Source organism: Narcine bancroftii, chromosome 10 (genome assembly GCF_036971445.1).
Source record: "Narcine bancroftii isolate sNarBan1 chromosome 10, sNarBan1.hap1, whole genome shotgun sequence".
Classification (NCBI taxonomy): domain Eukaryota; kingdom Metazoa; phylum Chordata; class Chondrichthyes; order Torpediniformes; family Narcinidae; genus Narcine; species Narcine bancroftii.
Genome location: NC_091478.1, coordinates 76,400,438 through 76,424,930, shown reverse-complemented (window position 1 = coordinate 76,424,930; position 24,493 = coordinate 76,400,438). Strand labels below are relative to the sequence as shown.

The window sequence follows — 24,493 nt, the reverse complement described above, 5'->3', positions numbered from 1 at the left end:
CAGTTTTAAACCAGTTTTAATATGTTTGCAGCCAGTAGATTTGAATGTGTATTTAGTTGATGCTCTAACTTGAGCAAAGTTCTGAGAATTTTAAACAATCTTGATTGTGTGTTCCTGTTCACTTAAACTGTGAGGAAATATTTTGTTAAATGTTGGTCTCAAGGATAAGTATTTAAAAAGTTTCCAATCACCTGTTGTCTAAATAAAAATATTCAAAGTGAAATATTGCATACAATATTTAATTGACTTAGGCAAAGCTGAATTTAAAGTTCATTTTGCTTTTTGGTGATAGATGAAGGCTGGCTGGAAGTAGTGCAATCGCTGATCAGAGTTATCCCTCTAGAAGATCCATTGGGGCCAGCTGTGATTACGTTGCTGCTTGATGAATGTCCATTGCCAACCAAAGTAAGTAGTTCCTGACCAATTCTAATATGTTCTACATCGAAGAGAAGTAATGCAAATCTGCATCAATTATTAGCTGTATGGAATACAATGATATTTCATAAAATTGTAATTGACCTATTCAATGTTAATACATTCTAAATCCAAGTTTTCCAGTTCTGCAGCAGGAGACCACATATCCTGTTTAAGAGTATGTTAAGTTGTATTGAAAACTCCTGTAGTGTAAAAAAAACTGATCCAACAAAATGATAAATGGTCAGTAGATGTAACTGTACTTGCCCCTTTTACAGGGCTCTGAAGCTGAATCAATGATGTATCAAATAGTGTTGCAGTTTGAGGGAATTAATCTTGTTGAAAAGTTTTATTTTTAGTAGTTGAATAATATGTACACTTGATATTCAAATATTCCATTGTAATTTAACCTCTTTCAACAAAGCCTAGAATTAATAACATTCGAAGATCAGGTGTTTACAGAAGAAATACAAGGGATTTTTGTATTTTTTATGGTCTCTGGTTACAACAATAGTGTATTTGTAATAGTCCATCCAAGGTGTGTTTTCTATATTTTCTGTATTTTCCATATCTTCATATACACATCTACTTTGTTAAATCTTCCAATCCTTATCAGTTTTTGAAATGTACTACAAAGTAGAATATTAATCTACTGATAATTATCAGTGATTTCCATTTCCATGTTTAGAGCAGGGTTGACCATCCTTTTAATTTTTAATTTAGACATACCCAGCAAGGTAACAGGCCACTTTGGTCCACAAATACGTACCGAGGGTGTAAGTTAATTGAGTGGCACAGACTCGTGGGCTGAAATAGCCTGTTACCATGCTGTCTGTCTAAATTAAAAATTAAAAGGTTGGCCATGCCTGAAGAAGAAGGCTCATCTCTTTCCAAGATCTTGGTTGAGTCTATGTCTAAAATAATTTCTATAAGCAGACAGAAGTGGTTTCCTTTTATTCCCTTGTGTTAAATAGGCACTCTAACTTGCGTTTTGTCTTGGGAAAATGCTTGGGATAATATTCTCTGAGCAGTTGGTGTACTCAAATACTGTGCACAATGTATGCATCGTTTCTAACAATTAGAACATTTAAATGTAAAATGGACAAAAGTTATCAAATAATATGCAAACTGGGCTAACTTAAAAATAAATAGTAAACCATAATCATACTGTTCGACATTTTTGGGGCTTCGTCCCACTTGGCAAAGATGTGTTTGAAGAGATAATTTTTAAAAAATTCATATTTTGCAATAACAAAGGTTTCTATCGAAATTGCTTTGTTGATTTATTTAAATCATTATTGAAAGGTTTCAAATTTTTAAAATACATTTGGCAGGATGCATTACAGAAGCTATCAGAAATGTTGAATTTGAGTGCATCTTTAGCAAAAAAAGATGCTTGCAATCCAGCTAAACATCGCAACACCACTGCAGTACTGGGATGTCTGGCTGAAAAGCTTGCAGGTATGGATGACACATATTCTAAAAAAATGTTTGCATGTGGTGGGGGGTATGGGGTGTGTTGAGCAGGGATGCACAAGTCCAGAACTTTGATTGTTTTTTAGTTCACTTTGTTATGAGTCCAGAGGACTCCAAAACCCAGTGGCAATAGAAATTCACCAAGACAATGGTTACTTAAACAAAAGTTGCTTTTAATTTTCTTTAAACATAATAACAAGGTCAAATTTTAACTTATTACTATCAACTTAACTTAGCCCCCTTTAATTCTAAGCACACATGTATGAAATGTGTATATGTTCAGGAAAGTTCTTTGTTTCACAATTAATCATTCACTTCTCCGGTATCAGGCATTTCTTATACTGTGCACAGAATTTAACATTTATGAATTTTCACCAGGCTATGATATTTAAAGTTAAATGGTTTCTACTCATGAAGGTTATTGTTGGTTTCGGAGAGAAATTTGTTGCTCCCTCTCCCTCTGAGAGAAGAATCCTGTTTCTTTTTTCATCTCTCTGCTTGTAAAAACCAAATACCTCTCCCAAGGCTCCAAACCTCACCTTATCAGTACTTGAGCCTGGATTCTGTTCCAATTTGCACCTCCTTTTGAAGTTCTTTCCAAAGCAGTTCCATTGTCTCTGCAAAACGTCTGACTTCAGCAAAGCTCTTGCATTTTAAATGAGATGTCTTTGATGAAGTGTTACTCTGTTTGTGAAGTGACCTACACTAAAACCCCTCACAATCTATCTCTTTTAAAGATATATTTATCCATAACCATAATATAACCCTTAACAACTTCGATTAACACTAGTTTTATTTTGCTATTATTGTGAATGTATGGAGGAGGAATCATTAATGGAAAATGTAAATTGGGCAATAAGCCAAACGCTAGTGATCAGATGTGCACTGTACTCTGGGGTCGTCTTTAAATTTCAACGTAGAGCAGACATGATTGGAGTACTAAATTGAGGTTCATGAATTAAATTTTAAATAATAGATATAATATCTGATTTATCTGCATGAGGGAGGTTAGAGGAGGGGGTAATATTGAGCAAGTTGCTATGATAGATAACAACCTTGTTCTATACTTGTGTCACTTAAATGTAGTGATCACGTCCTCAATATTGTGTAGCATTAAGAATTATTATCAAGTAACTCATTTGAGGTTTCTTACCACTTTATTTGAGGGATCAGGAAAGCCAGTGTGGGACAAAATAGAGATGGATAAAATAGGAGAGACATTAGCAGAGGAATTTATTTATAAGTGGGATTCAAAGTTAATAACTGGTGTGAAGGGGGCATTTTTGCTTAAACATTTGAAAACTATTTTGATAAATAATGAAATAGGAGCAAAAGAAAGTATAACACCTAAAACACATCTGATTCAAAATAACCTTATACCTTTTTCTAAAGATAACCCATTAAAAAAAATATTTGGCTTCATAACGGTATTAAAAATGTAGAAGATTGTTATGAACAAGATGTGATATCGTTTCAACAGTTAAGCAAATATGGAATTACTCAAAATACATTCTTTTGCTATCTTCAACTGAGAGGCTACTCTCGGGAAAAATTAGGTCCAACAAAGTATTTGCCAGCTTGTAGTGATTTGGAGGTTCTTATTAGTAAAGGTTATACTAAGAAATTTATTTCTGCAATGTATCTTTTATTACAAGCAAATACTATTAAAAAGGGAATAAATCTAGACAGAAATGGGAGGTTGATTTAAATATTACAATTGATGAGGAAAGATGGACAGAACTCTGTCAAGATTGTATGACAAATATTATAACTGTTAGATACAGTTTAGTTCAATGTAATTACATCAATTATATATAACACCACAAAAATTACATAACATGAAATCTGATTTATCAGATAAATGTTTTAGATGTGGTGAAGCAGTAGGAACCTTTTTTTGAACTCAGTCATGTTCTAAAGTTAGAACTTTTTGGACAGATTTAGAAAAGTGTTTGGGACAGGTTACTGGGATTGTTATTCCAAAAAATCCAGATTTATTTTGTTGGGGAATATAGAAAGAACAAAACCTGAATTAAAACTATCATTTTATCAAGTTAAATTTATTCAACTATCTTGAGGAATGTGTATTGCAGTGACTTGGAAATTAGATGTGCATTTGTGCAATGAAAGATGGCACTCCGAAATTCAAAGTTGTATACCCTTGGAGAAGATTATATATAATTTGAGAAATAAATTTTCAACCTTTGTACAAATATGGACCCCATATTTGCAAAGTTTAGGGCTAAATATGTAAGAATGTACTTCTGGCCTCTTAAGGCCTGTATAACCTTCTTCCCTAAAGTTGTTTAATATAAATACTGTAAGATTCCAGTGTGTGAGCCAATCCTTTGTGCAATCCAGGTTGATATTACTTTTTTCTTTACATTTTTCTTATCTGTTTATATAATTCTTTTTTATAACTATATTTCTAATGTCATAATTATTTTTATATGGTTGGGGATAAGGGGGAGGGGTTAATACCATGTAATCACTGTAATTTTCAAATTTTCTTAAATATTGACTTTGTATAATTATAATTACATGGATGAAAACTTTAAATAAAACTTTAAATAAATATTGTCTAGCAAAATGCATATTTGTTAAAATATCATGTGCTTACCATTCTTACCCTCTCATGGCAATTGATTGATTGTTTAAATAATTTGCAGAGTAGCCTGGGAATCCACTCAACAGTACCCTGACCAATAAAAATTGTTATCAGCTGCAGTGTATTGTGTCTTTGTTATGACATAGATGGGTAATAAATGTCTTTCTAATATTTTCAACATCTGCAAAGAAATGCATTATGCTTCAGGATGAATGAAGAAACAATGATTTGTTTTCTCAAAGGTGTATTTTCTGTTTTTATGATTGTTCTTGTTTGCATAAGCACTTTTTAAATTGAAAATCTGTTTTTTCTGTTAGTACAATTAAATATTCTGGGTTTCTTCTAAATTGTTGAAGGAGGAGCTGCAGTGAATAGATAGAGCAAAACATCCCTCAAGCATTTTTGCAGTGTACTTGCATTGTTCTTTGCTTCACTGTATGCCTCTTTAATTGGGAGTGTGACATGGAATGGTATTTGACACTCTTGAATTAATTTAATTGATAGGTTCATCAACAGTAATTATTATTTTTGAAGTCCACAGAGTGATTATTTCCCAAATCTCATAATTTTTTCACAACAATCACTGTTAATTTCTGACGACAACCAGAAATTCGTATGATGAGATTTATTCATTCATAAAACTTCCCATGTTTTAGGTCCTGCCAGCATTGGTCTTCTAAGCCCAGGCACCTTGGAGTATTTACTGGAAAGTCTGGTGAGTATGATTGATGCATTGGATTCATTAACCACCAAATACTGAGGTGATTATATGTTGGCTGAAACTTGGAATTATTTCTGTTTTGTACATATTACAATTGATGGCAATCTTACTGCTTTTTAATTTGCATTATACATTTTGCAGTAATCATCTAGACTTGTCCCTTCCTGTATTTTTGAGAATTTCTTTAAAATAAAACAGCATCTAAACCTGCTGAGTTTCTCTGCATTTTTGTCTTACACTACAATCACTGTCTGCGGACTTTCATGTTAACTCTTCAAGTCATCAGTTCCATTCATTAAGATTGTGCCTGATCTTTTTTGTTGGGATCAGCTCATTACGAGACTTGCATAATCTTCATTTCTTGAATTCAAAAATCTATTTCTTCTTCCAAAATTTCACATTTTAGCCAATCTTTTGATCAGCTTCCCTAATGAGCTTTGTAAATGTATAATTTTGCCTAGCTAAATGATTGTTACAGTACAATTCTGATTATCTGAAATGGTCAGGACCAGGCCTATGTCGGATAACATTTTTTTTGGAGAATGGTCATTTTTGAAAAACAACCCAGTAGCAACAGCAAATCATTTCTAACAGTGTTTAAACAACAACAAACATCAAGGGAAGGCTTTTTAAGCATTAAAATAATGTTTACTTCTCTCCAAAAAATCCTGATCACCGACACCTCACCACCAAGGTCCTCGCTCCCATCAGCAGCCCAAGGTCCCTGGTTAGTTCAGCTCTGGAAAAAAATTTCAAATAAATGAGGATTTCGGAGAATCTGATTTTTGGATCATTGGAGTTGTACTGTACTTCCATGTGGAAATGATATATAAACCAGTGAAAAATGAATTTGGCAGATGTCATAATACGGGCAGTACCTTAATGATGGCCTGAATGCAAAGATGAGAATGGAGAATTAAACTGCTTTTAAGTTGAGGTCTTTTGATTCCACATTGGAAAAGGATGCTGAGGCACTAGAGCTGTTACAACTCAGCTTTACAAGGATAATACCAGATGTAGGGGTTTATCAATTAATGGAAAGAATGAATTAACTTCCTTTTCATGCTGAGGGAGATCCTGATAGAGATCTTTAAAATTATGGAGTGGTTTGATGGAGGTTATTTGTGTACCACTACAGCCTTAGCATAGTATTTTTTGGAGTCCAATACTTGTATCATGTTTAAAACTATTCAGGTCTTTTTGGAAGTAAGACTACCTTGTATTTTATTCCACTGTAGAGGGTATAAACTTTGACATTGAATGCAATGTGTTTTCTGATCTCACGGAAAAATAATTCTGGTTACTTGGCAGTGCAAAACTGCAGCAAGTACTTCATTGTACTTAATGTTGCACAAACTAAAGGTTTCTACAGTAAAATATTTGATTTTTGTTCATTGCAGTATGCTGCTGTAGCCACAATTTAGATGGTTTGAAATTGAAGAAATGACTCCATTGAAACAGATGCCATTGAGTTTGGCTTGACTGAATAGCCAGTGATAAACTTTCTAATTTAGTGTAGTCACACTTGGGAGATTTTGTATGTTTAAAAAAATATGAGTAAAATAGCTGTTGGATCAGGATGAATTAGTTAAGAAAGATGAGGATGTAATCAAAACTCATATAATCCAGATGAGACAGAACTAATGGATGTAAGTGGAAGATTATTTTGTGTAATGTTTACAACATAATTGAAAATAGTTATGAGAATGATTTTATTTTTGATAGAGGTTGGAATGAAAAGTCCAGAATAATTGCTATCTCCTGTGATTCTCATAAGGATGCTGTAGACGACATTTCCCTCCTGCTAAAATGTCCCACTTTCAAAAAATGTTATCTTCAAGGAAAGTAAGCAGCGATATTCTGAATTGCCTCTATTCATCCAAATCAATCAAACTTTGTACTTGCAGCTGTTAATAGCTTTAATTTTTCATTGATAAAAGCAAATAAACAAATAAAAACAAATTAAAATGATTAATAATAATTCAAAGAAAAGTTTTTCGAGTGAACTTCTAAGAATGAGAAGGAGTTCCTTGTCCTCTTGGATATTACAACATATGATGTCGTAGTAACTATGGTAACTCTACAAAACAACATCCTTCTTAAAGGGAAAGTCATAAAACAACCACAGATCAGAAAAAAAGTTTTAACCTTTACATACGCTGTTAGATATAACTGGTGGATGAGGAAATTTGAAATGTTAAAATTGACACATTTGAAAGTTTAAATATTTGGTACAGTAAAACCTTGTTGGAATGGAGTAGTTGGGGTCCAAGATTTCATACTGTGTTACAGCCGAGTCGCGGAACAGACACATATATGTCAGAGTGTCTACGGATAATCAAACCCTGACAGCCCCCAGGTGTGGGATGACAGGGCTGCGCCGGCTGCCCCAACTCAGGAGCCAGCGTTTGCTCTGGAGCACCTCTTCCCACTGCGGACCGTGCCACTGAAGGTGGTGTTCTGCCACCTGAACGTCCCTTCGTAGACACCCACAGCCGGCTCCAGAGCCGCATTCTCCCGGCGATTCCACTTGAAAGCAGCTCATAACTAACAGTTTCAATGAAAGAAAGCAAGCACATTCTTTTAATATTAGTATTCTGAATTTTAATAAACTTATTTGCAAAGTTTGGGGTCCACAGACACCTGCGCTATAAACGATTCTGTGGATTAATGAATCGCGTTCTAATGAGGATTCACTGTACTTTAAATCTGTCAATTTGGATGCAATGAAACGATTAGCATTTGCAGTGTATATACTGATCTGTAAATATACTGTGGGCAGCCCAGATGGCCATAGAACACACAGCAAAGAAATAGGCCCTTTGGCCCATCTAGTCCATGTTGAACATTCTGCCTTGTCCCATTGACCATGGTTCTCCATATGTCTCTGATCAATGTACCAATCCAAATTTTTCTTGTGTTGAAATCAATCCCTAATTTACTATTTCATCTGGCAGCTCATTTCACATTCTCTCCATTCTTGCATGAAATTTCCCCTAGGGTTCCCTCTAAATATTTAACCAATCTCCTCTAATTCTTGTCTCACCTATCCTCTGTGGTGAAAGCCTGCTTGTATTTACTCTATCCATACCCTTCATAATTTTGTACACCTCCGTCAAATGTCTCCTCATTCTCTGACACTCCAGGGAATAAACTTATTTTACCCTTTAGCTCCTCCAATCTCAGCAATATCCTTGTAACTCTTCCCTGTACTCTTTCTAATTCTTGTAGTTAGGTTCGAAGACTGCACACAGTCACAAAACTTTGATATTCATCTTGGTTTTTTTTAAAAATGGCGGCTCTGCTGTAACGGCAGCACTGCCGCTGGTGCATACCCAGGGAGCATGGAGACACAGCGTGCCTCCTCAAGTTAAAATCCCATGCTCCTAATGCTGACGGCTCTGTACTGACTTTTAATGGCCTGTTAAAGGAGCTATTTCTATTTAAAATCCTACAACAATGGGTCTGTGCCCAAGATGACAACACCTGTGTTGGTAATGGCCTCAAGAGTTGCAGACCCTGGGGGAGGAAGGGGTCTGGCACAGGGCACCTGAAGCGGGTAGAAACATCCCTGTTGAGACGAAGCATAGGAGACCATGGCAGTGAACCATCGAGGGGCTCCGAGGCTGAAGGGCCCACATAGGCTGTGGACAACTTGCGATTGAAGGACTCACAGGACTCTCACAGGCTGTGGGCTGCTGGAGACTGGCTCATGCGAACCAGGTATTAGAACTGGGATTCAAGAGGGTTCTGAGGGCAAGAAGGCTCCCTAAGAGCTTCTGGCTCTGAAAGCTTCCTGATCATATCAGAGGTTTGAAACTGGAGCTTGAGTTGCCAATGGATTAAACAAGGGTCTTGTGACTGCAGAGGCTGCGAGAACACTGGAGGTGAATCCAAGGATGCTCTGTGTCTCTGAAGGGACTCTCCTTTGCTTCTTTCTCTTACTGTACGGGGCACTGGACAATACGAATGGTGACTCTGTCAGCTTTATGACAAACTGAAGGAAATTTTGTGTAATATTGGATTTTCTGCTTTATTACATGGCAATAAAATAACCTTGAATCATCTTTTTGGGTTTTCCTTGTGTGCAACTCAAAAAAAAAGAAATTCTTCTAATTTGCCTCTGCTCAATCTGGTAGTGATCATAATCTAACTCGGCTGTGGATAAAATTATTCCTGAATTACTTTTGATTTGTGACTATTAACCTAACTTTTGGAGAACATTTTCTTGGCCTTTATCATACCAAATCCAGATGTTAACCTTTGAAAAGGTGCTATATTGTCAATTTGCCTTTTAAGAGATGAGTTTTGGTTTGTGTTCCCTGAAGATTATTATTTGCCAGTACTGCTGGTATTCTTAATTTTGTAAAGAGAGAATATTCTGGATTTCTGCACTGTTTTTAATTTACCCATCCGTTTAATATTAACTAAGTGATCAAAGGCAGATCTGTCTGCTTCTGCATGGTTTCTCTTTTCCTAGGCTGAAACCTGCATTAAACATTCAATCATTGGACCTCATTGTAGCTACTAACATCTATTCCTGCCATATTTTTGTTGTCTTTGAATTCAAACTAAATGTCTAGATCTGGCCCAGCTGCTTTTGTGGATTTGGATCATGTATTAATCTGAGGTCATCTTGACAAATGTTCCCATTCCTGGTTCTCTGTTCCGAAGAAATACTTGGCCACACAATAATCTGTTACAATTTTTTTTATGGATGGTTTAGGTTATTTTTTGAGAATAAGAGTTCAGTTCTTTTTGAAGTATTAATGCAGGTAATATAATAATTGAAGAATTTATGTGGTATCTTTTTGATGCCTTTTATATTCTTGGAGTGCCTACAAATAATTAAATGCCAGAAAATTCTAAATAGCAATCAGTTTACACAAGTAATTATGGAACTATCTTTTGAGTCCATCCCATTCACAAATCGAGCTATTAAAATCTGTTGTCTGCTTCCGTGTCGATGGGAAAGAAACCAAAATGATATTTATTTGCATGACTTAAATTATGTCGTTAAAAAAAATCTTTAACTACTGTAGAAATGTACTTATTGTGTAACTCTTAATATTACAGAGTGTACAGTCTCACCCCATGGTCATGCTTTTCTCTCTTATTGCCCTGGAGAAGTTTGCACAAACAAGTAAGTTTTTGGAAATATGCACAACGGAAGGAGAAAATTTTCAGTGTAAATGTTTGTTCTTGTTTTAAACAATACAGCATGTAGTAGTGCATTGATTGCTCGGGCATATGACTGGGTCATTACAACTCCAGTAAAAACTTGCACTTGCTAGCTGTTGGTAGCCAAGGCAAGTGTGAGATTTGAGAAAATTGTGTGCAGATTCATGGTATTTAATTATTCTGTGTTGTAACTCATGCGAGCATCAGTAATCAGGGTTGTTTCCCTGCATCCAAAGAGCAATGATTTGCACTCAAATTCCAAAATACTGCTTAAATATTTTTATAAACAATACTGATGAATGATGGGAAATGTATTAGCGTACTATGGCTTAATTAATCTGAGAAAAGTTGATTAGTTATTTATCCAAAGAAAGCTGCTGTAAATTTTGACTCTTCAATGCATTCAATTTATTTCCACACCTCCTCCTCCCAATAAATACATTGTCTATCTTATCAAAACCATGTATGCTTTTTGAAATCCTGATCTTTGATCATCACTACCTGTTCAATTTGTCTTGCATCATGCTCTGACGACGGATGCTCTTTTCACATTTTACCCAGAGTTGTGTAAATTTTAGTAATAAGTGGACCACAAGTGTCCACAGTAATTCTTGGTATAATTCGATAACAATTTTAAAACTACTTTTGGCCCTTGAGCATTGGTGCAGAATGTGCAAAGCTTGAGTATTGAATTTGCATGTTGATACACATGATAAGCCTTTGAACTGGTGTAATAAAAGTAAGATTGATCTTAAAAGGTGCAAATTGCAATTCTAGTATTTGTGTTGCACAAAACGATTTTTTATTGCTGTAAATCTCAAATGTAATTGTTTGCGTGAGTCCATGCCATGAATTCTTCAGGAGTGAAAAATTTTAATTGCAGGTGAAAATAAGTTAACCGTCTCTGAATCATATATTAGTGATCAATTGCTAATTTTGGAATCATGGGTAAATCACAGAGATTATCTGAAACGGCAAGTTGGTTTCTGTGCACAATGGAGCCTGGATAATTTGTGTAAGTTCATAATTTTTGTGTGATATGTCCTGTCATAAAGATGGAATGATTGTAATTTGTTGATGTCCATTCAAAGCCTGATTAAATAAAAGTGCCTAACTTGCACGACTGCTGCATCAAAATAATTCTGATGTTAACTTGAGGACAAAAACAATGTATCCAGAGAGGCTTTCAAGTCTATATACAAGCATATGAACATGCAGATCAGGAATATCCTTCAGCTCTTTTTGCAAATTAAGATCATAGCTAAGCTGATCAAAACCTTAGCTTTGCATTCCCATATGTCTGTGGTAACCTTGGATCTTCTGGAGTATTAAGTATTTGCCTACCTCCGTCTTAAAAAGCGAAATTTGCTTCCACTACTCTTTAGGGAAATAATGGTTCCAAAGCACACATTCCATCAGGGGAAAATAAATCCTATTTCATCTCTCTCAAGTGGACAAGTCATGCACAGCAGCATGCTGCAATTGCTAACCATTTAAATAATAATCTTGTACAACGCGAACAGTTGCAGGGTACCATAGGGGTCAGTGCTGGGCCTGCAACGTTATACAAGATTATTATCTAAATAGTTAGCAATTGCAGCATGCTGCTGTGCATGACTTGCCCTTGCTATTCTTGTTTTTAATTTCTGTTGAGTACTGTTTTTTTTAAAAAAAAGCACTTTTTGAAAGTCTTCCACTGTTCCTCAGCCGTCCTTCCATTATAGCCTGTGTTCCCAGTCTACTCTGGCCGACTCATCCCTTATCCCCTTCCAGTTTACCTTGTTTAGGGATAGCATACTGGTTTTAGACTGAACGATTGCACCCTTCATTTGTATGATCACTCTTTCCAAGAGGATCCCTAATTACTAGATCACTAATTTTGCCTGTCTCATTGCAGATATTATCTCTCACTGATGCCCTGATCTCATCCTTAACTAAGAGCTCTACTCCATTACCCTTGCCTTCCTGTCTGTCTTTCAGTATTCCCCGATATCCTTGGCTATTTAATTCCCAGTCCTCTTCATCCTGCAACCACATTCCAGTAATTGCCAAAAATGTCCTTAGAGTTTAGAACACCTCTTAAAAGAACAATAATTAAAAACTAATATAGGCCTGAAATCCAGTTATAAATTATAGTTTGGAGAAAAACTTATTTGTTCTTCATACTCATTTGTTCTTGCATTTACATTTTTATTGGACCTGGATCTATCTGCATAAAGTACTTAAATGGGATGAGAACTAACGGTTCCACTTTGGTGCATGAAATAATTTCAGTGCAGAATTGATAAGAATTGTCAATCTAAGGACATAATGTTTGTGGATATTGTTCTTAATGCCTTTATTTTTAAACATAGTTTTGAAACGGAAAAGGCAGTTCACTTACGAGAAAGTAAATCTCAGCTACATTAATGCAATGTTGAATAGCAACGATGTTAGTGAATACCTCAAAATATCTCCAGATGGTTTAGAGGTAAGAATTTTGATTGCTCTGTAACATTAATATTATTTCCTCAAGTGATGTTTGAAACCTTGTGACTCAGAGTTTGAAACTTTGTTATTTGGGACAGGAAATTGTGAGAAAGTTGCAAAAAAAAAGATGGGTGGGTTTGAATAAAATTATAAAGAAAACTAGGAAAATGGAAAGTTTGTGACAAAAAACAAGGTAGTCGACTTTGGCAGGAAAACATTTTTTTAAATGATGGGCGAGTAGGAGATTGGCAGATACATTAAGTACAGGATCAAATTATATGCTAATCTTTTATCACAATGAGTAAAGAAATCTTACTTGAGTTATCAAGGGCTTTTTTTGTAAAACCACAGAATAGTACAGTTTTGATTTCCTTACCTGAAGAAGAAAACTAAACTAGCTTTATAGGAAGAACAATAATGGATTATTGGAGTAATTACTGGGGTTGGGTTATCCTATAAGAGACAGAGAAGATAGAATCATTCTCAGCATTTGGGGAATGTTATAATTGAAACATATAAAGTTTTCAAGGGTTTTAAAAGGCCACACTGGAAACTGATTTGACTTGACAAAGTCATTTTGGAATATTACAAACTATGCTGATGACCTGGGAAGATAGGAGTTGAGGAATGTGATTTGTTGTTTTAATGGTGAATGATTTCTACCATGGAAATTTACTTGTATAATTGCAATCTTCAATTTGTTTGATTCCCTCAAAGGGATTCATCACCAGGGAAAGTGTTGCCACCACCCTAAGTGCTTAACTTCCTTTAATCCTTGATTATCTAATACAATTTACACATAGCTTTCTAAAATCAAGATAATCTGAAGTGTATGTATCTTATTCTTTAAGATAACTAGGGAATCATGTCAATGACATGGAAAATGGCAGGTCACTGATTAATTTTGACAAGTTATTGGTAATTATGAAATTAGGCAGAATGAGAAGAGATGATGTATCTCTTTTACAGTTTGTGTCTGTGAAAGTAACCGGCGTGTTGAGAATTTTTTTAAGTAAACTGGATCTTTGGTTTTATAAATACAAGCAAGGAAATCACAGCGAAGTATGCATATGAAATTGCTATTTTGGCTGCAACTGGAGTATCATTTTCTGAGCGGTGCTCTTTGGGAAGCATGTGAAGGCTTTGGAGAGGTAATAACTCAGATTTTACCAGAATGATTCTGGGAATGAAGGTCTTTATGATGAATGAATTAAAGAAATCAAGATGGTTATTTCAACAAAGGAAGATCTGAGGTATTTGAAGTCGAATGGCACAGAAGGAATAAAGAGAAACTTCCTGTTTTGAGAAGGGGTATGGTGTGAATTAGGGAACAGAATGAAGTTGGGGAAAAAGGACAAAAAGCAATTTGAAAACACCTGTAGTCGCAGTAGAGGAAAATTCAATTGATGTCATGCGAGAGCAAGGGACAAGTGCATGGACACAAGGATTTACAGGGTTATCTGGAGAGGATGGGGGGGGGAAATGGGATTGTTCTTGAATTGGTTCGTTTGCACTGAACAGGCTGAGGATTTGTGTCTGAGCTATAATTATTTTTAATCCTGTCAAAATAGGAATGTAATAAATATTCTACATCATGGGTAGATAAGCATACGCATCAACTGCTATCATCAAGGCAAAAGTAGCTCCTGCCTATTTGGATGCTTCATTTCATCTCTCTGGTATTCATCTCCCATGCAAATCAGGCCTTGGCTGCTAATTTTCATTCCTCAAGGAAACAAAATGCATCCTCGAATGTCTTTACTTTTAGACATTTAGTTAAAGGAGAACGTGATCACTTCCAGTTGTCTGTTGAATGTTGTTGTCCTCGAGTGTCTTTACTTTTAGACATTTAGTTAAAGGAGAACGTGATCACTTCCAGTTGTCTGTTGAATGTTGTTGAGACATCTTTAATGACATGGTTTGTTATGGTAGCAGGGGACTGGACATCTGGCAGTCTTCACCACAGCCTTTAAGAAAGACAGTCTTTCCTAAGTGACATTCATGATCTTGTATTGATGGCTTCAAGCCTGACCAAACACTTAATTTGCATGCTTCGGGCCCATGGCTATACCTGCAAGCAGGCTGCAGTCCCCTTTTTTTTTTTATCTTGCCTGTTCTTCTAGCACAGAATATTCATACAGTATTTTGTGACTTGAACTTGTTCTATTCCAAGACTATCATTAGGGTCAGATTCTCATATTAAACACATAACTCCAGATAAGATCTGTTCATGTACTGCAAAGTTATCTGTGCAGTTGAAGGAACAGAATCTCATTTCTTAATTATTTTAAACACTGAAATTCAGTCCAAAAATTCTAAATCTGGTCTTTTTAAATTTTTTATCACCTTGCTAATGGCAAACATTGTGCTGTTTGTGCTATTGCAGGCTCGATGTGATGCATCCTCATTTGAGAGTGTCCGGTGTACTTTTTGTGTGGACTCTGGTGTATGGTACTATGAAGTAACTGTAATTACTTCTGGCGTAATGCAGATTGGTTGGGCAACTAAGGACAGTAAATTTCTTAATCATGTAAGTTGTGATATTCTTGCTTTAAAAATTCTTTTCTTTCTTAAATTATTAATACAAATTGCAAAAGATTATATGTAGTGAGTTGATTCATAAATTTTATTTTTTAAAACTTGTATGTTGTTGGGGAAGATGCCACAACTAAATCCAATCCTGAAATTAACATTAATACAAGCCCAGAGGACCCCAAAACCCAGCAGCAATAGAATTCACCAAGACAAATAGTTACTTAAATAAAAGTCATTTTTAATTTTCTTTAAACATAAAAACAGAATCAAGCTTTAACTTATTACTATTAACTTAACCCCCCCCTTCTAATTCTAAGAGCATGTGTAAGTAATGTGTATAAGTTCAGAACAGTTCTTTGATTCACAGTCCAATCTTACTTCTCACTCCTCCAAGTTCACCAGTATCAGGCAATTTTTATATTGTGCATAGAATTTAACATTTGATTTTTCTCCAGAGTCTTGTGAAAACTGTTAAATGGTTAATGCTCAGGAAGGTTTCAGAGAGAAATTTGTTGCGGGTTGGACACGCACAAGCTTATTCCTTCCGATCAGTCACTTCAGTGTCTTCCTGAAGAAACTTGCCCCATCAGGGTTTTCCAAATGATAACCTTCTTCTGCAGGTCACCACAGAGTTCCTCAGCCACTTCAGTGTCTTCCTGAAGAAACTTGCCCCATCAGGGTTTTCCAAATGATAACCTTCTTCTGCAGGTCACCACAGAGTTCCTTTTGTTTCCCTTATTTTAGGTGAAACACTCTAGCCAGCCATTTCCTCTTGTATGGACCACAAGGGTTTTCAACAGGCTGAACTCAGAACTCACAACCCATCTTCAACATGGGATTTAAACAAGCTGCCAGCTTGTTGTTGCAGCCTCCAGAAGCCACTGCAGAAAACAGTTCTCTCTATCTCTCTCTCTCTCTCTCTCTCTCTCTCTATATATATATATATATACTCTCTCTCTCTATACTCTCTCTCTATACTCTCTCTCTATACTCTCTCTCTATACTCTCTCTCTATACTCTCTCTCTACTCTCTCTCTATACTCTCTCTCTCTATACTCTCTCTCTCTATACTCTCTCTCTCTATACTCTCTCTCTCTATACTCTCTCTCTCTATACTCTCTCTCTCTATACTCTCTCTCTCTATACTCTCTCTCTATACTCTCTCTCTATACTCTCTCTCTCTATACTCTCTCTCTATACTCTCTCTCTATACTCTCTCTCTATACTCTCTCTATACTCTCTCTCTATACTCTCTCTCTATACTCTCTCTCTATACTCTCTCTCTATACTCTCTCTCTATACTCTCTCTCTATACTCTCTCTCTATACTCTCTCTCTATACTCTCTCTCTATACTCTCTCTCTATACTCTCTCTCTATACTCTCTATACTCTCTCTCTATACTCTCTCTCTATACTCTCTCTCTATACTCTCTCTCTATACTCTCTCTCTATACTCTCTCTCTATACTCTCTCTCTATACTCTCTCTCTATACTCTCTCTCTCTATACTCTCTATACTCTCTCTCTATACTCTCTCTCTCTATACTCTCTCTCTCTATACTCTCTCTCTCTATACTCTCTCTCTATACTCTCTCTCTCTATACTCTCTCTCTCTATACTCTCTCTCTCTATACTCTCTCTCTCTATACTCTCTCTCTCTATACTCTCTCTCTCTATACTCTCTCTCTATACTCTCTCTCTACTCTCTCTCTCTACTCTCTCTCTCTACTCTCTCTCTCTACTCTCTCTCTCTCTACTCTCTCTCTCTCTACTCTCTCTCTCTATACTCTCTCTCTCTATACTCTCTCTCTCTATACTCTCTCTCTCTATACTCTCTCTCTCTATACTCTCTCTCTCTATACTCTCTCTATACTCTCTCTCTATACTCTCTCTCTATACTCTCTCTCTATACTCTCTCTCTATACTCTCTATACTCTCTATACTCTCTCTCTATACTCTCTCTCTATACTCTCTCTCTATACTCTCTCTCTATACTCTCTCTCTCTCTATACTCTATACTCTCTCTCTCTCTATACTCTATACTCTCTCTCTCTCTATACTCTCTCTCTATACTCTCTCTCTATACTCTCTCTCTATACTCTCTCTCTCTCTATACTCTCTCTCTCTATACTCTCTCTCTCTCTATACTCTCTCTCTCTCTATACTCTCTCTCTCTCTATACTCTCTCTCTCTCTATACTCTCTCTCTCTCTACACATCTCCTACAGATTGCGACACTGGACCCAAGCTTAAGCCTGTTCATCTGTTGCTTTCAAAACAATAATCCATTTGCACCTGCTTTTGAAGTTTCTTGAGCTCTGAGTTCTTCTGTTTGCACCTCCTTGTGAAAACCTTCAGCAAAGCAGTTTCCATTGACTTTACAAAGGCCTGGAGTGTCTGGTTTGAGCAGAGCTCTTGCATTTTAAATGAGATCTGTTTTGTGAAGTTTTTGTCTTTGTTTGTGACCTACACTAAAACCCCACTATCTCCTCCAAAATCTTATTTATATATACTATAAAAAATAATAATATCCGTCACAATAATTTTGGAAAGATTACTGAATGGCTGTTAGAATTGGTCGTCCTCAATCTTTTTCTGCTCAGGACTTGTGCGCCCCTGCAGCATTCCATTTAGTATCAGCAAGTTCCATGGAATTTAATCTGGAGCATTTGTCTTGATTATATTTTTTTTAACCTCTTGCCATTGAAGACTTTTTGAGCAAATCCAATTAAAGTGGTAATTGTTTACAACAAACACGTATAGAAAGAGTTAATTTAATATTTTAGTTCTGCATTTCCAGTTATTTAATATTTAAAGTATTTTCTGAATTTTTGGCAAATGTATATTAATTATTTATTATACAAGAGTAAAATGTGGACTTAGCCCAAGCCATTGAACCATTAAATTAAAATGGTGGAATTAATTGGTAGTTTAGACAGCATCTGTGAAGAAATTATCAAATGACCAGATCGCTGGCTTTTATCAAACCATTTTAAGTGAGACATTGATGACGCTTATTTTTAAAAGGAGGGTTATGGAATTGGAGATGATGAATACTCTTGTGCATATGATGGCTGCCGGCAGCTAATTTGGTATAATGCCAGAAGTGAACCGCACATACATCCTTGCTGGAAAGAAGGTAAGTGTTAACTTTTAATCACCTGGTGTGAATTTTACCATAGCTTTAAACCTGTCTGCCTCGTTCCTTTCATGATGAACTATCTGGATTTCAGTGCTGAACTAGATGCCATACCATTGGGATTTTCAAGTAGATCATGGATTATTAGAGTTTTACTGTATATAGCTTAATATCAAATTTTGTTGAAAAGATAGACTTTTTCCCTTGACGGTAGGAGAGATTGAAACAAGTTTAGAAGTAACATGGGGTGCGGGGGGGGGGGGATCTTTTTTATTCAGAGAGAGGTGGCTGTATGGAATGAGCTTCTGGGAGAAGTAGTGGTGGCATGGTCCATTTTGTCACTTAAGGAAAAATTGGATAGCTATATGCATGGGAGGGGAATGGAGGGTTATGGGTAAGGTGCAGGTAGGTGGGACTAGAAGGGCCGAGATGGCTTGTTTCCATGCTGTAATTGTTATATGGTTACTTCTGAAATGATTTGCAACATTTTACTGTGGTAAATATGCTATAATTTTTTTTTTAATTGCTGTAATGTCTCACTGAAAGTGTGCTTATAGATGACCATTGGAGAGAAAATAAAGGCTAATAGTTGGATGAAAATTGTTCCTGAACTTGGAGGTGCTGAACTTTAGGCTTCTGTACCTTTTGTCTGAAGGTAGCAGGAAGAAGGGAGTCCTTTATGATTCAAGTTTGTAATCATAGTTGCTGCCACTTTTATAACAGAGCTCTCGTGTACTGTACAAAGATATACAGGTAGTTGCAAATTACAAGAAAGGTCTGCAAATAGCACTGTGGATGTCTATCGAACAGAAAGTCAAGATATTGGCTATAGCTAACATGGTGAAAATGTGTGATGGACTTATTGAAGGACTAGAGCAGCACGCATTCATAACAGAACAAGAAATCATGTCAGTTTATTAAAAAACCATTGTTAATGAGGCAGATGATGCTGGAAGAAACATTTGAAAAAGCCATAGAGGAAAATTTCTAGTGTTTGGTGCTGCATTTATCTTATTTTGTAAGCAGGGATGAAGCTGGTTCTTGGTACGTATTAAACATTATTTCATGCTTGAAAAGCCTGCTGTTGTTTTTTTGTTGCTGTTTAACCGCTGATGCAAGTATTCTGCTGATGGTACTGAGCTGTTTAAAGCCATTGTTCCGATAATCAAAATATATAAAACGAAATGTGTGTAAATATTTTGGGATGATGGTTTCAGGATGTTATTTATCAATCTCACAGCCTGTGGGAGGAGCGATTTCCCAGCCGGATGCTCATCATTTTGATGGTACTAGGTTAAAGATTGTGTCCTCTAAAATCCTTGGAGCCCTATTTAAGCAATGCTCTCATTAAATGTTATGAATAGAAAGGAAGACCCCAGTGATCTCAGCCACTTTGATGATCCTCTGGCCTGGTGCTTTGTAGCTACCAGTGCCTTGAAATGATTGAATCATTGAATATATTTAAGAGGGAATAAGATCTATTTCTTCAGTATAAGGGAATTAGGGGTTACAGAGAGAAGGTGGGGATGGGGTACTGAACTTTAAGATCAGCCATGATCTAATTGAATGGCGGAGCAGGCCGAATGACCTACTCCTTCTCCTATCTTCTATGTTTCAATGATGCATAGACAGGACACTCTCGATTGTGTTCCTGTAAAAAAAAAAGTCAAGATGCAGTGCAATGACATTACAGCATCAGTGACCGGGGTTCAAATCCCACACTGTCAGGAGTCTGTACACTCTCCCTGTGTCTGCGTGGGTTATCTCCGGGGGTTCCGGTTTTCTTCCACCCTTCAAAATGTATCATGGTTGTAGGTCAATTGAAGTGTTTGGGTGGCATGGGCTGTCACCATGCTGTATGTCTAAATTTTTTTTAAAATGTGCCTTCCTGACTAATGAGGTGTTTCTAGGTCCAGGATAGGTTGTCCTTATATGCACACAAAAACACTTTGTGTTCTCCGTAACAGAATCATTGATAGTTTGCTACTCTCTCCAACCTTCTGAATTCCTGGGCACTTGAGTTTCCAAATCAGGCTGTGATCAAACCAAACAGTATACTTTCCCTGGTACACTCATAGAAGTTTAAGTATTAGAAAAAGAATGATATTGGAATGAAATGATTATAACCATCAGAGAAAATGCAGAGGATCACATTTCTCCCTCCCTTAAAAATATTAATGGTTGAATCAGTTGAGGACATAAAATTGAAAGATGTCTGACTGTAAACTAGCAGTTGTCACTAGGGGACTGCTAAAGAGGTCAGAACAATTATTCATTTAAACAGACTATTGTTAATAAAACATTGGGATGAAATAAAATGGCAGATTTTGGAAGTCTGAAGTGAAAACTAAATGCTCAATGGGTTGGACCATATTTTTTTTAAAGGAGGAACCATGTTAACTCATGTTTTCAGAATAAACTTAACCCAGAGATTTTTAAAAATGTGACAGTCAATTTGACGTGTGTCTTTTACATGTGGCATTTTAAGATCAATGATGAGCAAAGAAACAGAAAGATGTACGATGTGAGGGGGTGCCAGTGAACTGGAAGAAGGGAAGGAGACCTTTTGGACCAGGTGGTTGTAAATGCTATGGAGGAAAAGGAACAAAAAATATAGATGCAGAAGGATCGGATGCAAACCTTAGCAACAACTATTTGACTTAAATTTATATTTTTGAAAGTTTACTTTGTGGTTGTGTTGTATCAGTGATTGCCCAAGTTTGAAACTTGTGGATCTTCAATTTCAAAAACCTAGAAATGCATTTGCCCTTTCCATTGCAGGGGACACCATAGGGTTTCTCTTGGATTTAAATAAGAAGTTGATGATTTTCTATCTTAATGGAAACCAACTACCCCCAGAGATGCAAGTCTTTTCATCTGCCACGTAAGTAGATTTTTAAAAAGGCATACTTTGAATTAATGCTGATAAGAACATTAACTCTTGGAATAATGAAACTGGAAATAGGCTAACAATGTTCTTTGACTGTTACTACCTTGAGGTTACATGTTTTTGATCTCTGAAGTGATCCATGTGGTCATTGCTTTCATCTGTTTTGTCTGTTGTATAGTTCCTTTCAATTTTTGAAAGCTGTAACAGTGCAGTACCTTGGGGTATTTTGTAACTTACTTGCCATACTTTTGCACGATTACTTCCCTGGGACAGATGGAATTTGTAAGTATTTTGTATGTGGCTTGTATTAATTTTACTGACTTAACTGCAATCCTTAACACGAGTTTTCAAAAAAGAGATTTGTATCTCCAACTTTGGTTAAAAATTCAACCATCATCAATGCATTAAGCTAATAAAAAGCAAATAAAGGTCGAATAAAATGCAGCTAATTTTCAGGGATAGTGTTGGTGAAATGTGTTTATGGGCTTCAAGGTGCTGTTTCTCTGCCATGTTTCATTGTGTGAAGATTTTACCAAATTACTTTTTAACTGACATACATTAAATGGTATTAACATCTTCTGGTTTCTTGGACAGATTTTCACTTGTTATTTTAGTCATTCTTTTCCATTCACTGATATCCAAAAATGAACTATAGAAGATGCTGAGAGAAGTTTGTTGCTGAGTAAATGAGAAAGAACATGATAGCATGGAGATTTGCAGAGAATTAATGATTCGTGGTAGTAGTGACAGGCAGCATGTAAACAAATGGCATAAAGTAGAGGTGTAAAATGGAGATGGCTTAAATCTATAATTCCCAGACAAAAGAGAGAAAAATTGGATCCAAGACTGATGAGATAGCTTTTGAATACTATGTGGAATTCAGAAGGTTCTAAGTGAAAACACGATGCTGGAGAAGCTCAGCAGCTCAAACAGTGTCCTTTATATAGCAAAGATACATAACCAATGTTTTGGGCTTGAACCCTTCATCAAGATATGGAAAAATGTTGGCAGGCACCCGAACAAAAAGGTGGGAGAGGAGCACAGTCCCAAAGGCAGGAGGTAACAGGTGGAGGGCACAACAGTAAGCAGGGGAGGAGGATGGCTCTGTGAGTGGACAGGGAAGGGGGAGGAGGAGATCTGAGGGAAAGATGGAAGGGAGAATGGAGAGTAGGTTAGCAGAAATAGAATGTTTCTTCCACAGTGTCTGTAAACTTTTGTGTTTTACTTCCGAACACTCTAATGAATTTTTTTTAATCAAGTCATCGCAATATAACTTATTATTCTGGAACAGTATAAAACTGTGGTTTTGCTGTCAGAGCATCTCTCAAAATAGCCATTTCATAATAATAGTATTTCCATCATGATGCTGAGGATTTGGTTAGTGGGCAGGGTAAGATGGGCTGTCTCTGGCTGGGACTTGGGGAGATAGTAATGTGAATAAAAATTAATCTAGGGATGAGATTACTATGGAAGATGGGGAGGTGCCCAAAGGAAAAAACTGTCTGGAAAAACAGATCAGGTTATAAATTTGTAATAGGACTTGCACCCAGATGGGCACGGCTAGTAATGAGAACGAGACATCAGATGAGAGTTTGTTAAAGGTATGGTTAAGTAAGACCTGACAGTTATTCAAAGCGAAATATACCTTCTGAGGTGGAATAGAAGATAGTAATCATTGATCAAATAGATGGGTTATGAGTGAAGTCAAGTTTATTGTCATCTGATTGCACAAGTACAACCCGACAAAATAGCGTTCTGTGGTTCTTGGTACAAAATAACCTGACGTAACATACATACAGACAGACAATACATATGCAGGACAAGTATTCATATATCCAAATAAATAAATATTATTTTGAGAATATGAGAGTCTCAGATGGTTAATGTGAGCAGTTCCTTTGTTCATTCTGCATTCTCACTGTCCATGGGAAAGAAGCTGTTCTTCAGCCTCGTGGTGTTGGCTTCTCCACTATGGGAGCAGCTGAAAGATGCTGTGAGCAGGGTGGAAAGATCCCTCAATGATTGTGCCCACCCTCTTCAGACAGTGAACCCAGTAGATCATCTCGAAATGCGGGGTGGGGAAGAAGATTCCACTATCTGCCACTCTTATCGTCCTGTGGATTGACCTCTGATCCATTTCTCTGCAGCAACCATACCACTCTGTGATGCAGCCAGCCAGGATGCTCTCGATTGAGCTCCTCCAGGAGGATGACATGATATTGGCTGGTAGTCTTGCCTGATTGAGACTTCTCAGGAAGTGCAGTCTCTGTTTTGCCTTCCTGACAAGTGAAGAGATGTTCTGTGACCTCGATAGGTCACTAGTTAAGTGGACTCTGGAGAACTTGGTGCCTCTTCTCCCTCCACTACAGAGTTACTGATGTGTGGTGGAGGGTGATCACTCCTGGTCCTCCTGAAGTCCATGATCATCTCCTTTGTCTTCTCCACGTTGAGACTCGGGTTGTTACTCTTGCACCGTATCGCGAGATTTTCTACCTCTTCTCTGTAGTGTGACTCATTACTGATGAGGCCAATTATGGTTGTGTCATCTGCAAACTTGGTGGATCTGGCGATGCTGTCGTAGGTCAGAAGCATGAACAGGAGTGGGCTGAGCACACAGCCGTGAGGTATGACAATGCTCAAAGTTCTGCTATCGACATAAACAGTCTGTGGTCTTTCTGTTAGGAAGTCCAGAACCCAGTTACAAGGGTGTTGAGTCCCAATGAGGACAGCTTCTCCACCAGCTGCTATGGAATGATCATATTAAACATCGAGCTGAATTCAATGAACAGCAGCCTGGCGAATGCGGCATCACTTGCCAGATGGGCCAGGACACAGGGAAGCGACAAGGCTATAGCATCTGTGGGATGGTTTCTTCTGTAGGCAAATTGAAATGGATCCAGTGTCTCTGGGAGGTGTGCTTTGATGTGTTCCATCACCTGACACTCTAAGGATTTCATAATGGTGGAGGTCAGTGCCACAGGTGGTAGTCATTGAGGCCTGTTATTGTTGCCCTCTTGGGTACCAGGGATGTGTTGAAAGAATAAAAAATGTACTTTTGGGTA

General features: G+C 36.9%; 1 protein-coding gene across 2 annotated transcripts in view; it reads left to right on the top strand.

Moving 5' to 3' along the window:
* Window positions 1-24,493, top strand: part of rspry1 (ring finger and SPRY domain containing 1) — a 45,546-nt gene that overhangs the window by 14,776 nt on the left and 6,277 nt on the right. The window contains exons 3-11 of one of the 2 annotated variants that reach the window (XM_069901447.1): window positions 293-405; window positions 1,749-1,875; window positions 5,155-5,213; window positions 10,296-10,362; window positions 11,284-11,415; window positions 12,755-12,870; window positions 15,256-15,399; window positions 18,430-18,541; window positions 21,323-21,425. In XM_069901447.1, the coding sequence (XP_069757548.1) occupies window positions 293-405; window positions 1,749-1,875; window positions 5,155-5,213; window positions 10,296-10,362; window positions 11,284-11,415; window positions 12,755-12,870; window positions 15,256-15,399; window positions 18,430-18,541; window positions 21,323-21,425 (973 nt within the window). The remainder of the gene's footprint in view (window positions 1-292; window positions 406-1,748; window positions 1,876-5,154; window positions 5,214-10,295; window positions 10,363-11,283; window positions 11,416-12,754; window positions 12,871-15,255; window positions 15,400-18,429; window positions 18,542-21,322; window positions 21,426-24,493) is intronic. The other variant, XM_069901448.1, reaches the window with a different exon arrangement.